The sequence below is a fragment of the Ornithodoros turicata genome, chromosome 4 (assembly GCF_037126465.1).
Source record: "Ornithodoros turicata isolate Travis chromosome 4, ASM3712646v1, whole genome shotgun sequence".
NCBI classification, from domain to species: domain Eukaryota; kingdom Metazoa; phylum Arthropoda; class Arachnida; order Ixodida; family Argasidae; genus Ornithodoros; species Ornithodoros turicata.
In genome coordinates, this window is record NC_088204.1 from 55459698 (window position 1) to 55476460 (window position 16763).

Here is a 16763-nt window from a genome sequence, read left to right on the forward strand (position 1 = left end):
TGTATAATTTTTGAGAGGTGGTGAAACACCGACGACAAAAATGTGCCAAGGGGCCCCGACGACGTTCTCCACGAGGTGGAACGAGAAGAAGACGGCATCGAGCAAAGCTGCAGTGTTTGAGCTGACTGAACTGGATCACGACAAGGAGGCGAACAGAAAGATTTAGGATCATTACCAGACCTCCTGTGCTCTTCTAATGTTTGGGATTTTGATTAGACAGGCAACGTACGCCGGAGGCGCTATGTGCAGCGACTGAGCTTAACGTACCTCGCAGTAGCCAGCTTAGCTCCCCTAGATTTGTTCAATGCCTTAGCGTAAAAATGCAGTCGCGTTACAATGTAAAACGCCACAATCTCTGCTGTCAGCCGCTCGCGATGATCCAAGCAGCCATTGACTCGTTGGGACCTTGACTTGATCATGGTAAGAATGTCAAGTATGCTGTCGCGATGCAGCTCTTGGGTGCTGAAACAACTGGTAAAGACACGCTCTAGGTCTTCCACAAAAGTGAAAAGGTGTACGGAGGGATATAGAAGTCCGCCTCTGTCACAAAGCAATGTAAACGCGAATTCACTGACGTCATCTGCCAGTCCTTTCTCCACGGTGAGCTGTGTTATGCACTCGTCACATTTAGTGCTCAGGATGGACCTTCGCGCCACATAACCCGGAACATAGTATACGAGCCTCTAATCACTCTGGCCGGACGCATACGATACATGGTCATCATGCACGTTTAGTTCCTGCAATGCGTCTTCGGCAGTGTTTAAATTGCCACATGAAATCAGTTCGTCAATTAATCTTTGTTTCTCGCTGAGCGCCATTGCAGTTTAGCAGCGCGCAGACGACACCCGGCTCTGAATTCCCGCTGGACACCGACTTGATAAGGTTGTAGACGCTGAGACAGCTTACTGTCGCTAGAAACTGTTGAGGCGTTGGGTGGGTGTTGCAGCCTGAAGCCTGGCGTACAATTCCGAAGAGATGTTCAACAGGGTCTTGACTGAGTCTTGATGTCATCATGTATTTAAAGCCGACATTCTGTGTCAGGTATTCCAGTAGAGGGTGCTGGCTATCGTTACGCGAAGTCCCTCCGCCGTTGACGCACTCAGAAATCCTTCCCCTCCTTGTGTGTGAAGCTCCCATTCTGAGAGAAACACTAAGAACTCCGACAAGCTGTCAGATGCGGCAGACTCTGGTCTCAGCGCTGCGGAAGAGTGACGTGATGTCATCACCAGATCGCGTATCGTCCTGCATAGTCGAAAGAAACGGAAAAAGAAAAAAGCAGCTCAGGTATTGCACTAACACTTATCTGTCGCTCCGAACAGAAGAGCATCATAGTACGCGTGTACTTGTTCGCGAACTTACTCAAAGAATGCGAGGACAGCTTGTATACTCCCGTGAGAAGCCTCGAGCTCATTACGGTAGAAGTTTAACCCGTTGATGACTCAACTGACTCACCGAACAACTGAAACGCGTATATGACATGCTCATCTTTTCGAGGTTGTTCGGCTGGAGGTGGCTTTCGGTGGTGGAAGGCATTGCACGAAGGGTGACATTACTACCGTCCATCTGCACCGCCTTGAGGATGACATCAAGTGAAACCTGAAGAAGTCAACACAAGACACGTAAGGAGAGAGGGGCAGGGACGATGGAACTCGTGAGAGTGTTATTACACAGTGTCTTTTAGGATACAGAGCGCTTCACACAGAGTACAACCAAATGAAAACAAGCCGTACGTTTCTTGTACTTGAGTTACAAACAGGTGGTACACGGAAACGAAAATTCGATGGCTTTTACAGAGAAACTCAGAGGGGAAAAAAGAAATAAAAAAAACGCCCGTGGAACTGTGTGCGGGATTACAGGGCTTCCGTCCCGAGCCCTAACAGCTGTCGGGAAATGAGCGGCGGTCTCTACAAAATGTTAGTTTCTACGTACTCGCTATGCCAGCCCAAAAAAAAAAAAAAAAAGGCAGCTGATCGTAGCAGTGTGCCACAATGTGAGGGAGGGACCCAGTCACTTTATTCTATAGGCTGCAATACGTCCTGGACAGGCTACAAACGCATCCGCCTTCTACTCATCCGATGGAAATTACCCACACCTCACAACCGGTGGATTCCAACCCGTGGATCTCCAGGTTTGCATCCGGGCGCGTTAACTACTAGTCCAACAATTGTTAGACCATGATCTCCACCGGCTGCCGCCTCAGCTGCTGCAAACGTACGTGTTCGCGTCAAAAGACGCGGACACGTACTCGCTCTCTAAACGCGCTTTCTCACATTGTTTTCCTTTCACACCAAGATTCACACGAACACACGAGCGCCATTTTTCCTGCAACGAATTATTTCAGGCAGGAAACACGTACACACAGAGCCTCTACAACGACCAAAGTAAAGTAATTCAAGAAATGCAGCAGTTGAAAAGTGCCTGCTGTGGAACTTTGAACCCACACCTTCCGGCTTTTCGGTCACGACAAATGGATTACAGAGATTTTTCAGGAAGTCCGTTCTATGGAACCGTCTATTGCGATGTACAGGAAGTTACCCGTGACACGTCTGTAATTCTACAGATTTTTTGTTCAGTAGCACCTGGCTGCAGCTCAGGTAGCAGAGGATAGCATCCCTTCTCACTTATCGCACTATTTGTGAAGCGCTCTGTAAGGATTAAAAAGTACCGTACTGTGGCGGCGCCGAAGACGATCGCACCACCGCTACCACCCGCGCTTCTTCTCGCGCCTTTTCCGGTGCGTGCACCACTTCGACTCCTGTCGGGCTCCGGTGAACAGCACCCTTCTCCGGCTGCAGTCTCTTAAATAAACTCAGATGGCTTCCCCTCAAGCTGGTGACCCGAACGCGAACCTTGCTCCTTCTGCTTCGCCGTCAGCGGTACCTGCCTCTTCAGCCAGCCCGGCATTAAGCATCTCGGCTTCCACGCGAGTCCGTCTCCCCTCATTCTGGGCCCATGATCCCCTCCTCTGGTTTGTCCAGGTGGACAACTTGTTCCACATGCGGCATATTACACAAGAAACCACCAAATACCAGCACCTGGTTGAAAGCCTTCCCCCGTCCGCCGCCGCTGAGGTGCGGGACATTCTCCTCGCACCGGCGGCAGACAAACCCGATTCAGTCCTCCGGGACGCTCTCGTTAAACGGCTCATGTCATCCCAGGAGCACCGTTTGCAGCAAGTGCTTTCATCTGAAGAGCTCGGTGATCGTCGCCCCACTCAATTTCTCCGCCATCTGCAGTTCCTTCTTGGTGACAAAGCATCTTCTATTGACCCTGCTATCCTCAAGGAACTGTTCCTCCAGAGACTCCCTCCCCATGCACGCGTGTCATTAGCAGCATCGGGCGCCCTGCCCCTCTCAGAGCTAGCAGAACTCGCCGACCGCGTCCTGGACATTGCCCCTCCCACCGTCGACGCGATGCCCTGCAATACTCAATCTGATGATTCTGAGCTCGGCCAGCTGCGCCAGCAAGTTGCGCGCCTCACCGAACTTGTCTCCCACCTGCCGCAGCAGCGCTTCCCGAACCGCGGGGCAAGTCCTTCACGGCGCCCACCTTCGCCGGCGCGTCGCTTGCAGTCCCCCACACGCTCCCCCCGCACTTCACCTCCCGCCTCCACCTACTGTTTGTACCATCAGACATTCCGCAACCGCGCTCGTCGCTGTCAGCAGCCCTGTACTTGGCCGTCAGGAAACGGCCTGGGAGATCATTAACGGCGGCTAGGGAGTTCGACCACCCTGATTGCAGTCTCTTTTTCGCCACGGACAAGATCTCCGGCACCCGTTTTCTCGTGGATACGGGTGCCGAAGTCAGTATTATTCCGGCGACGCCGTTCTACGAAATAACTCGACAGCAAACCTCCCCGCTCAGGGCCGTCAACTCATCCTCCATCGCCACGTACGGCCAACGTTCGCTCACCATCGACGTTGGCCTTCACCGCGGCTTCCAGTAGTTATTTTGGATTGCCACTGTCCGTCATGCTATGCTTGGAGCCGATTTCCTCCGCCACTTTTGACTCCTTGTTGACGTCGCCCGCCAACGACTTATTGACGACAATACGCAAGTTATTGTTCACGGCGTTGCTACCGCATTGCAGCCGCTGCACCCGACTTTCGTTCCGGCTCCCGCCACGTCTGTTTTTGAGGCGATACTTCAAGAGTTTCCCGATATTACTCGCCCACCTAACGTCAACAGCCTGGTCAAGCACCATGTCACACATTTCATCACGACAACGGGCCCGCCGGTACACTGCCGCCCACGGCGTCTCGCTCCAGAACACCTTAACATCGCCCACGCGGAGTTTGAGCATCTCCTACAACTAGGCTTTGTGCGACCTCCGTCAAGCCCATGGTCATCCGCATTGCACATGGTCCCTAAAAAGACCGGTGACTGGAGACCATGTGGCGACTACCGCGCGCTCAACAACGTGACCGTTGCTGATCGATATCCCTTGCCGAACATATAAGATTGCACGGCCCATCTGCACGGATCAACGCATATAATCAGATTGCGGTGGAACCCTCCGACATCCCAAAAACCGCCATCACCACACCATTTGGTTTATTTGAATACCTAAGGATGCTATTTGGTCTGCGAAACGCTGCACAGACATTTCAGAGATTCATTGACGAAGCATTGTGAGGCCTTCCCTTCTGCTTTGCGTACCTCGGCGACTTGCTCATCGCCAGCGCCGACGAGGAACAGCACATATGATGCACCTCCGTCAACTTTTCCGTCGTCTCCACGAGTACGGCATCGTCATAAATCCTACCAGGTGCCACTTTGGCGTGTCTGAGCTGGACTTCCTCGAACACCGAGTAACCGCCGCTGGAATTCGCCCCCTCGACGGCAAGGTTCAGGCAGTCCGGAACTTCCCCCAGCCCATCACCAAACGCAAGCTGCGTGAGTTCCTTGGGCTGGTCAATTTCTACCGGCGTTTCATTCCCGGCTGCTCGGTCATCATACACCATCTGGAAGCGATGCTTTCTTCTGCTGCGCCGCGTACCACCCCCGTCTGGACACCTTCGGCCACCGAAGCTTTCAGCGCCATCAAAGCCGCATTGGCGAATGCCTCGCTCCTTGTATATTTCATTCCAGGCTCTCCAACATGCCTGAAGGTGGATGCTTCCAATATTGCTTTAGGAGCTGTCCATCAACAGCCCAGTTGTCCATCCAAGTTGCATGGCGTCTGACAACCCATTTCCTATTTTTCATGTAAGCTGAAACCACCGGAGACACGGTACAGCACTTTCGGCAGGGAGCTGCTCGCCATCTATAGTGCTGTACGTCATTTCCAACATTTCTTGGAAGGCCGTAACTTCTTCGTATGCACTGACCACAAGCCGCTCACCTCAGCCGTTACGTCGAACTCTACCAACCGCTCACCGCGCGAAGCTCGCCATTTATCCTTCATTGCAGAGTTCACTTCCGACATCAAGCACGTCAGCGCCAAGGATAACCCCGTCGCTGACGCGCTCTCACGATCTCCGTGGGTGCCCTTACATTTCCCTGCACTGCTACTCCCTCCCTGGATGACATCGCTGCCTCTCAAGAAAACGACCCTGAATTACTCACCTACTTCGATAGTCAACCTCAACTCCGCTCCGCTTCGACGACATCACCCTACCGCACTCCCCCAGACCTGTCGCTTGCGACACCTCCAGCGGCACGCCACGTCTTTATATCCCTGTTCGGTACCGCAAGCTTATATTCGACGTTCTCCACAACTTATCCCATACCAGCATCTGAGCAACACAACAGCTCATCACCAGCAGGTACATCTAGCCTGGCATCAATCGCGACGTCAGATACTGGACCCGCGCATGCATCCCGTGCCAGCGTGCCAAAGTTCATCGGCACACTCATCCACCGACCGGGCAGTTCCTTCCACCTGACGCCCGTTTCAGCCACATCCACCTGGACATTGTAGGGCCCCTACCCCCCAGCAACGGTTACTCTTATATCCTCACCTGCATTGACCGCTTTACTCGCTGGCCCGAAGCAATCCCCATTTCCAACATCACTGCAGACACCGTCGCGCAACCTTTCGTCGCAGGGTGGATCAGCCGCTTCGGGGTGCCCGCCACAATTACCACTGACCGCCGACGTCAGTTCGAGTCAGCGCTCTTCAACAGACTCTTGCGAACGATCGGCTGTAGGCGCGTACGAACTACCGCGTGCCATCTCATGGCCAGTGGGCTCGTGGAAAGGTTCCATCGACAACTCACGTCAGCCATCCGCTCCTACCCAGCTGGAGAGTCATGGACGCAGATTCTTCCTTTAGCCCTCCTCGGCATCCGCACCGCCATCAAGAAGGATATGGGCTGCACTGTTTCGGAAATGGTGTACGGCACCACCCTCCGCCTTCCCGGCGATTTCTTCCCGTCATCCCACTATCCGCCCCCTGACTATACCACGTACGTCAAGAGCCTCTTTTCCGCCATGCATTCTCTCCACTCTCCGCCGTCACGCAATGCGCAGCCGCGGTGCATCTATGTGCCGGCAGCACTGGAGACCGTCTCGCACATCTTCATCCGCAAAGACTTCGTGCGGGGTCCTCTCCAGCCTCCCTACGAGAGCCCATATCCCGTTCTTGCTCGTTCGGAACACCACTTCACCGTCCAACTCCCTCGACGACAGGACTTCGTCGCGAAGGCAAGACTGAAGCCCGCCTTCCTAGACCAAACCGAAACCACCCTTCCTGTGCCTCCACCTGGGCCCCCTTTGCCACCGCCCAAACGCCCCCGCAGGGTCCACTGGGCGCTACCGGTTCTCCGGGTGGGGGGCTCCTGTTTCGGCGCCGAAGACGACCGCACCACCCGTACCACCCGCGCTTCTTCTCGCGCCTTTTCCGGTGCGTGCACCACTTTGATTCCTGTCGGGCTCCGGTGAACAGCACCCTTCTCCGGCTGCAGTCTCTTAAATAAACTCAGATGGCTTCCCCTCAGTACTATTGAAAGGTGCGTTCAGTATTCTGTTCCCAATAGTTACCGCTGTAGGAATTCTCTGATGCTTACATGTCCATCTGGGGAGTTAAAGGTTGAGCTTATAAGACCATTCCGTATGCACTTTATAAGGTGCGGAAAGTCCGAAACGAAGTGAAGGTGCCGATGCGGATCAACTGGATGTTGCACCTTGCACTTCGTGCTTGACCTGGACGCGTGGACGCCCATCAGCTTCCACATTTTACGGTTCCACGCCGCGCCGTCGTACGTTATAAAATCCACAAGCAGTCCTGCTTTCTCGGCGAGGATAACTGCCTCCAGTACGATTTTCTGAAGCAGGTTGCACGTGATGTTTCCACGAGTGGCAAAAAATGCGAGGACCTGTGTCCACTTGCCCACAAATGGAACAAACATGATCACCATTCCATGGTCACAAATCAAATGTGTCTCTTCTGGCGGGGTAAAAGGGCCAAAATCTATAAAACCCTCTATGTGCCCGGATGGTGAGGCAGACAGGTGCTCTGACAGTTTCATTTCGTCTATAAGCAGGCCAGCATGCCTTTTAAACTGGTCCATGGCGCCTGTAAGCTCATTCAGCACGCTGAGTACTTTGGTGCTGAAGCCAAACCCCGTCCTGTAGCATCTAATGTACCTTTTTAGAGTTGTCTTGCTTGAGAGGACGAGGGTCTTTTGCTGCCTCATATGTTCATAAAGACGTGGGCCCTTCATCTTCATGATGAAGCACTCGAGCGCCCATTCCTTTGTGTTCTCCATGCCCTTTGTGCTTTTCCGCTTTGCACTTTTGAGGAAATGTAGTGCCGCCTCACGCTGCTTCGGCGACAGACTTTCAATGCGTTCGGCGAAGACGGCGTCCTCGACTTTTTCATTCTGTGCTCGCATTGCTGCAAGCTCCTCTTCCATAGTCGAAATACGGGAGCGCAGGCGTCTTGCTTTCTGTTTGGCTGCCTTAAGGCGCTGCATTACAGTCCAGGCCTCTCGGACGTTCAGTCTTTTTGTTCGGGACTATCTCGTTAGCAATGCCTTCCTGAAGTACCTGCATTCCAGACATGCTGTCTCTGCAAGACACACGAATGGATTAGTCACGTTTCAATATACTCAGTATCACAGAAGTTCCTTACATAAAAGTCGAACTTTTCCATTTTTGGCATCATTAGTATATTTTATAGACTACTTCGAATCATCAGTAGAAGCAGGTACGTGCAAGGAAATAATGTGACCAATGTGTCAATTCACTCAATCCAGTCCAGTTTATCCGCAGTCCTACCCTGCGGCACGTGCAACATGTCGCCACACTGCGCAGACAAACCTTACGTGTAACATTACGATACCATAACATTTATTATTATTGAGCTCGGCTGTGCATTCTTCCTGCTCGCCTGCCATCCTAAAAAGCTCGAATCACAAGTTTCTCGACTCTTCAGCTGGTCCCGTTCCAGGAAATCGCACATAGCACGACCGTCCGAATACTCAAACATGGCGCCGCCGCTACGAGATGGCAGCACTTATGAATAAGGCGTTTTGTGACCACAAAAGTCAGCAGACCATCATCACATCAGCCAGACGCGGCCAACCCGCCATTCCTATTGGATCTTGCGAGCACGTGATCTCTCCCGCTGCCCCCGACAGGCGGAGCTGTTCGCCGTGCTGCCACCCTCGAATGAATTCGAGGTATTCGTATCGAGGTCCTGATATTCCACGCGCCTATTACACCCTTTGCATGCACTTTGGCATCGATGCGCATGATTGTCTTTCACATTTATTTGGGATAACTTGGAGAACGACCCTTCCAGGTACTATGGAAAGACCCGTGTACCAGGTACCCGTGCGGAATGTATTTAGTACGACCTTGTTCGCTGGTCGCTCGCGGTTTGCTACCTGTAGAGTCACTAAACAGAGAGCAGAGTTGCGACACTGAGCGACGGCGGCGAGCGAGCCTGCCATCTTGGTTCAGCGGCTGCGTCGCCTAGCAATGGGACGCCAACCTCCCCCTTCTCCGCCGGAGAACAGCGCGCAGTCGAGCCAGCTTGGGACCGATGAAACCGGTTCTGGATGGAGGGGACTCAACATGGATGGCGCGTTCTTGGAACATGAAACCACGTGACACGACCGGTCCAATCGCTGTCACCGAAAGGCGGCTCCTGCACGGACAATGAATGCGGTACTCTGTACCCCGATTAGTGACTCTAGCTACCTGAGCACCCGGTGGCTATTTTAGAGCGAGAGAAAGCGAATAAGGTGATCACGACCAACAGATGAAGTGGAGTAGAACACAAAATTAATTACGTGTAGGACATCAGATCACAAACTTCGAATGTTACACATTATACATCAACGTTAGTTTGTTATTATTCGTCAACTGTACTACTCGAATAGTTAAAGTCTACCAAGTTTGTGTCGCTGCTGAAACAAGTCCACTGTTCGTAAACAGTAACTTGCAGTCTAGACAATGAAAAAATGGCTAGGAGTCTAGTAGTCTGGCTTGCAGTCTAGGTTTCATTGACTTGCGAGGTTGGTAGTACGCTTAGTTACGATGCAAAGGTATCCACGTAGCCGCACTATAACTATTATCATTTCACAGAATAATGTTTATAACCATCGGGCTTCCTTAATTTGATAGTGACCGCTGAGACATAAGGATACTCGAGTATGATTTGCTCTGTACAATCACACGCAGTCATTGTTTTTTACGAGGGTGAAGGAAGCCCAAGTTGCCACAGGAGTTCGACGCGATACTATGAGAGAGTGTTTGAAATACGATACTAAACGCTGAAGTCAGGATGTACTTAATCTACACGGATATTAAGATAATTAGAGAACCACAGTAAATACGCCAGAAAGAATTTAAAATGAATCTAAGCTAATTTATTTAACAATTTCTTGCTTCTATTCTTGGTTTATGTGTACTTTCTCCTTCATATGAGCCTTTGGAGCCTGTTCGTATTTATTACTTATATTAGGAACGTTTTTATTTAAAAAGGAGGTCTGATTGATTCATATTCATAGTATACGATCTAACTGAAACTGAACAATCGGGCTTGTCAAGAAGGGAGATAATCGCCAAGTTTCCTCCTCACCCCCGCATGGAGATCGACTCTGACCCTGAGTAAAGTGTTACATATGTTTTCTCTCTAGACTGCAAGTGTACATGCAGAGGGCATTCGACTTTAATTGGTTCTTCTATGTGGGCCTGCGGCGAGACACCAGAACGTGGTGGTACGCCAGTTATGGCGACCCCCACCCCAGTGCTGCCATGCGGGGTCCGAACGTCAACTTGCGAGTCGGGGACCTTCTGCTCGTGCAGTTCCGGTTCCTGGGCAACGGTGAATGTGAGGTACGTCAACTGTGTGACCCATGCAACTGGGCACACCCGTATCCCATTTAGAACAACAGACAGAGCTGATGGCGACGTTACATGGTCTCGTATCTTAATGTGTTTCTTCAGTGGTTTCTATTTTTCACGATATTTTAGGCGGGAAAACGCCTTTTTTAAAGCCTGGAAACGATTGTTTTCACCGAATGCATTTTCGATTGTGTGAATCTGAAATGGTTTGCAGCTTGGTAATTTAGCGGATAAGATACGTACATTTAAAACATGAGTCCTTTGTAGTAGCTCCCTTGCACATACCGAGGGACCCGCATAACGTAACACATCCTCCCAACGATGCTACTCACGAGGGTCGCTGATGGCGACAAGAGGCTACGACTCTATTACCTTGATTGCGTGTAACAAAACTTGAAAACTCCTTTGGAACTCTCCTTCACAACGCAGAATAACAAAAAGCGGCGGTGTTTGATACAGCAAGTTTATTTGTACTCGCGAACTGTTTCAAAATAGTTACAGTACATATCTTTTCACGTCTTGTAACAGGCTTCACTGGAGCGTTAGGTGTTTCAACACCGAAAAGGAGTTCAAAAGCCAATTGCAGTTCACACAACTTATATGTACAGGTGTACGTACAGTTTTCGAAAACAGCGGGCCCAGGTGTGTCGATGTTGCCGATGGCTGCGAGAGTTCTAAAACAAGAACAACAACAATTTATTGATTATGCGTAACTCTGCATGGACGAAAATCACTGTTATGAATAGGCAATCGATGTTGATTTCGTATTCGAGCACCAAAGCACACGTGTCATAACCAGCACATATAAATTGATAAGTGGCATAGCCGAAAGGCTCAAGTTAGAGCAACGCACTGCACAATAAAACGCCCCTAACGTACAGAGTGACTTGTAAATGTTGTATGTACATTTGACACGATAAACCAGCATTACTTCATTCGGTAACAAAAAGTAACCTAACTTATCTTACCGTTCACCTGCGGGGTGTCAGAAGGACTGCTGACTTCCACGAGAACGATTTCTACGTCGATGCTTTGGCGGCGCACTGATTCCATGTTCGTCTTTCCGGTGTGTGATGATCAGCTGGATAAGCCATTCTGTGTTCACATTAGCTGTTCGCCACAATCTAAGTCGGAAGCGTTCAAGACCATCGAAACTCCCTGCTAGCGTCTACGAGCACAGCGGTTGTTGTCTGAGAAAACACGTGTGGCTGGACAACGGGCACAGTTCTAACGTTTCTCTTTCTCATTCATTTCATCGGCGACCGACTGTTCGGATCCTCGCACCTCAAATAAATGAATTTGCACAATCAACGCGAACTAAGACTGACGTCAGTTCTCGGAGACCAATGAGCATTCACATATTTATACAAATACCTCGCAGCCAATTAGGGATATTTGAAGCAACTGCGCCAATGGCGACAATAATTTTCGAAACAGTGCGTTGCGCTTTAGTGCCGGCGGCTGGGTGCGCAGCGTCGTGCGTTCTATACGTGCCCTCTTCTTCCCTCTCCACTCACCGCGCATGCACGCCGTGCCGTGCCTACGAGACAAACCACGCCTCGATTCTTGTGCACCGATGACTCTAATGCTAACGCATTAAGACAGTTATTACTTGGAACAAAGGTCTTCTCACCTGGATCTGGCCCCTTTCGGCGTTGCTGAGTCATGACAGCGTCTCCGCGGTTGTCCAGAGTTACCTGCTTGCTTCGAAAGCATTAAAATGTTGCCGGCGGGCTGTTATCAGCGGTTTTGGAAAATAACAACTAGAAACCATAGGAATAATTAAGGCGAGGATTTCCATGAGATATCATAATTTTGCTACTTCGGTCACGAATTACGCTGCTCTTCGCCATCAGGCCCTGAACCTGGTGTGATACGGTGCGGTTGGCACGTTTTATGTGGATCCGGTTGCCCACGGTGTCGTTCCCTAAACGTTAGTGTAATTTTGGGTACAATCTCTCATGCTAAAGACCTCTCTATTATGTATAAGAAGTATGGCATCCCACGAGAATGAACACACAAGCTAATTGGTCATCTGTCCCGTTTCAGCAACTCGCCGCCAATCCGCAGGCCGTGAACGCTTCAGTATCAAAGTTGCTATACTCTAATGCCAATCATTCGTGGTCCAGATACAAACAACAATTGGTAGTCCACACACATTGTCTTGTGACTAAAGTACTCTACGGTGGAATGTATTTTGCCTGTGGAGATTTGCTCGGGATATGAGCGAAATACCACTGTGAAAGTTTTAGTCGCATTAAGGTGTGTGTTTTATTAGGGTTATTTCGACACCGTAGGACTCTGTAAGACGACTTATTAGTCCAATTCCCACATTACCACCAGTAATGGGGTAGAATATCGCCCCTGCGATGTAACTATCCAATCATCATCATAAAATAAAGCTGTTGTTGTTGCTGTTACTGTAGGTCTCCATCAACATGAAGCTGGTGGGCAGATATACCATTGGTGGCACTCTGACATGGTATAGGACTGTCGTTGCCACCGGCGTGGCTCTCACCGAGTTCCACGTCACTCAGTCAACTGATACGTATCCGTCTCGTGTGTTTGTTAATGGGGAGCATGAGGTAAGTAAAATACAGAGTACATGTGACACCGCCACTTGTCGTTCAAAAGCTTCCACCTCGTGCTTGCGAGGGCGTTGGCTTAGATTGGATTGAAAAGCGAAATAATAAGGAGATATACTGTACTAACGTAAAAAGTCGAGACACTTGGTGATTTCACAGGACAACTGCTGACATTCAACTAAATGGTTTGGAGATATCCGCAGAAACTCCGCACCATCACTCAAAGTTCTTGTTGTCGTTCGACCACCACAGCCTAGTTCCATTCCATGTACGTGTCCTTAATGAACCCTCGATGAGGCACAATTACCTGAACCGCTTTGGAATCCCACTTGGAGACAGATAACAAAAACCTCAACACTGTCACATGGCCATCGTAAGTAATACTGGTGTATTAGAAAAAACGTTGTTCTACATTTGTTGGCTAGGATGCAGTGGAGATAGTGGTCTATGCAAACAGAAGCCTGTAAAATACAACAAATACAAACAAATAAAAACACATACAAATAAAAAAAAATAGTGATCATATTAATACGTATTGCAATTTATGTGCAGGAGAGCCATCCCATGGCTCCAGGGCAGGTCATAGCTGGTTCTTTGATCGTAGCAAGTGGACGGGCAAAAGACCCTGCAACTGAGTATGTTATTTATTGCTTTCCATATGAGCGTTGTTTCTTTTCAAAAGCTTCACCGGTACATTTGGTAAAGCTACGATACTAACACCACTTCACTTGTTACTACTAGCAGAGTAATGGAATTTCATTTGAATTTTGCAGTTTGCAGATGATAACACACTTAAACCATTGTGTAGGCATTTAGGATCACTGCAGTATGCGTGAGAGAGTACATGGGCACTTGAAATTCAGGGTACAATCATTATCGAAAAGTGTCTTCGCGCTGTCTTCGTTCACTGCCTAATGTTTAACATTAGCACATTACCGGTGAGACATCGCAGTTGCTCTTACATGCACGTGTAGCGTTAACAGGCATACGTTTCGAACCACTGGAGGGATGTTGCTAAATTGTGAATTCCATATTGTACTTGTGTTTGCATTTGTGCATATGAATCATATGTAGAGGAGATGGCGTTCGTCTACATGTGTCCTGACCGGCGATGAGGGAATGTGTCAGCGGGCCGATGTTCGTGGCCTTAGGCTAGGACGGTGCCAGTAGAACTGGCTGGCAGGCGCAGTGGCGAGCGGCAGCAGAGATACGTCGTCGTCGTCCATGCGCTGCCACATCACTCCCTCATCAGACGCGAATTGGCGCATTCGGTTAAGGACCGCGTCGATGCCACGAGGAGGCGAATGAGGACGACACGTGCGTGATAGACGGCTGGGCACACAGCTTGTTATCGTGGCAGTTGAGACAGCAGCAGCGGGATGACAGGGACAAGTACGTTGTGATCCGGGCCGGTCCCAGTGAATAGCTGTTAGTGTGCCGAGAGCGTTGTGTGGTTGTCGGAAGAGAAGCAGCCCATCATGCAGGTGAAGTCCGGGAAGGGAGCTCATCGTGGTCTCCCTGCGAAATCCGTGTGGAATAGGGGTCCAGGTGCGACTTCTCTACCAGAAGGTGGTTGGCTGTTGACTTGCCGATGATGAGAACCGATGAGGAAAGCTATGTGGGAAAGGTTGCGCGGACGTAGAGGATAGTGTTCTATTGGAGGGCTTCCAGGATTAGATGCTGGACAAGGAGGCTGTGCAATTTGTCATAGCGAAGGTAGGAAGCCGAATAATTCACCGGACTGAGGCATTCGTTGTCCGGGTCACCAAATATAGAGGAGATGGTATTCCTTCACATGGGTCCTGACCGGCGGTGATGTAGTGTCCCAGCGGGAAGATGTTCGTGGCTTCACGTTAGGATGGTGGCGGTAGAACTGGATCGCAGGCGCAGTGGCATCGTCGTCCACGGCACGCCACGCATATATCCCAAACTTACCGTGTGCGGTTTGCACTTCCTCCACTGTATTTGGGCGCAATCGACGACTTCAGAAAATCCAAGAGAGCTTAGCGCAGCTTTGAAACTTGGGAACTTGCTTATCAGAGAGGAGGAGAAGGTGTCCACACTGTTTAAATTTCTCCTCTCTCGGCTCAATGTCCACGAGATGTCAAGGACAGGGAAAACGAAACATGAATGACATTTCTCCTTTTCTCATGATAGTTGTCCCACAGGATGCAACGCGTGGGCAATGATCTTTGGGATTTCTTGAATTGTCTATTGGGTTCAAGTGGGATATCGAAGCGCATAAATGAGAAGTTGTGTCTAGTATTTCAAAAAACGAAAAGAATTACGATTGATTAAAATCAAGTGAATCTGAACCATCATGTCTTTAATTCGCATTCGTTCCTAGTTCGGTGGCAAACAACGCAATAAACAATGTAAGCAGCCACCTAGTTGCCATGGACGTTTAATCCTTTGCAAGGTCCCACGCTCTGTTCAGTCTTTTCGTTTTTCTTTCAATTGGTCTTTTTGTTTAAGAAACATATCCCCCCAGAAAAATATGTTGGAAGGGGTTCTAGGGAACATTACATTGGGTGGAAGATATCACGCCACTTTCCGTTTCTCAAATTCACTACCAAGGTACAAGTTTGGTGGGTTTCCACAGCCGAAACCCCCCTCGTGGCTTCGCTACTGCACAGCGTGCCACGACCGGTCAACAGTGCGCTTAACCGTGATGTACCCTTGTTTCTCGGCGCTTTTGTGTTTTGGAAGGACAGTTAGGAAACAGGTTATCAAAATAAAGAGACGAAAGGCGCACGAACAGACGTAAACAGAAGTGGGAGAACCACAAGGACAACCGTGAACTTGCGACTCAGGAGATTTATTAGGAAAACAACACCACGAAAGACACGCGAGCGCAGTCACCCCACCACGACAACAAAAGCATGTCAGAACGAAACAAAAGCCTAAAGAGAGGAGATCAAAACCGTCTTTGCAAAGTAGCCACTTACAGAAGGAAACTAAGTTCTTTTCCTTTTTCTTTTTTGTCTGAGAGAAAAATGGAGGGAGCACTAGCATACGTATCACCCACATTCTGATGAATGCTCGCCGCCTAAAAAATTTCCCTTTGTTTCCTGTCTTAACTAAGGCCTAGGGCCGCAGTTTGATCCGACGGCGGCCTACATTTACATGTTTTGCAGTGCTCCGGCAAATGGGCGCCCAAGCTGGAGGTTAGGGACGCTGCATGTTTCCTTTAAGCAGCGCCTGCTCTGGCCCATGTAGACACTGCCACTGGTCAGCGGAAGACCACCGGAAGACTACCCTCGTAACAAACGAAACAAGCCCGGAGATATGGGGCTTCCCACAGCCAGTGGTGTATCTTTTTTGTCCTCCATCTTGGCGTACATGTCCGGACAACTTTGGAGGAGCCGAGAAAACAACACCAACGTCATATTTGCCTACATTTTTTAGATGTGTGTGTGTGTGTGTGTGTGTCTGTGATATCGTGAACATAACTTCATGGGCCTAACTTCATACTTGTTAGAACAGGTAGCTTTTGAGACAAGGCGTGGCGCTTCAACTTCTTGAGGACTCCCCCGACAAAAGCTCTTAGGCCTGCTCAGCGAAACCCCACACGGCAGAGACAAGACACAAATCATCGAAGAATTATGTGGCGGCTGGACACCCATAGCGCGGAATCAAAACAGGACGAGGTTATTTTCCGCGTTTCCCGTTTTATTAGCTTCGGATGCGACACATTATACGGTAGAATATGGTTCTTTGAGAACGTGGACGATACTACCAGCGCAGATGACTATCAATATTTAAAACAAAACACAAGAAGCAAACAAAAACAATCTCACATCGAAGAACTACGAGGGGCCACCCTTGCCAAGTTCAAAGAGTGTCAGGGACGCAGACCAATTTGTGACATTCACAGCA

General features: G+C 49.8%; 1 protein-coding gene across 2 annotated transcripts in view; it reads left to right on the forward strand.

The window, feature by feature from the left end:
* Window positions 1-16763, forward strand: part of LOC135393206 (uncharacterized) — a 63481-nt gene that overhangs the window by 32785 nt on the left and 13933 nt on the right. For both annotated transcript variants that reach the window (XM_064623701.1, XM_064623702.1), the window contains 3 exons: window positions 10092-10290; window positions 12726-12884; window positions 13437-13519. In XM_064623701.1, coding sequence (XP_064479771.1) covers window positions 10092-10290; window positions 12726-12884; window positions 13437-13519 — 441 coding nt within the window. The remainder of the gene's footprint in view (window positions 1-10091; window positions 10291-12725; window positions 12885-13436; window positions 13520-16763) is intronic.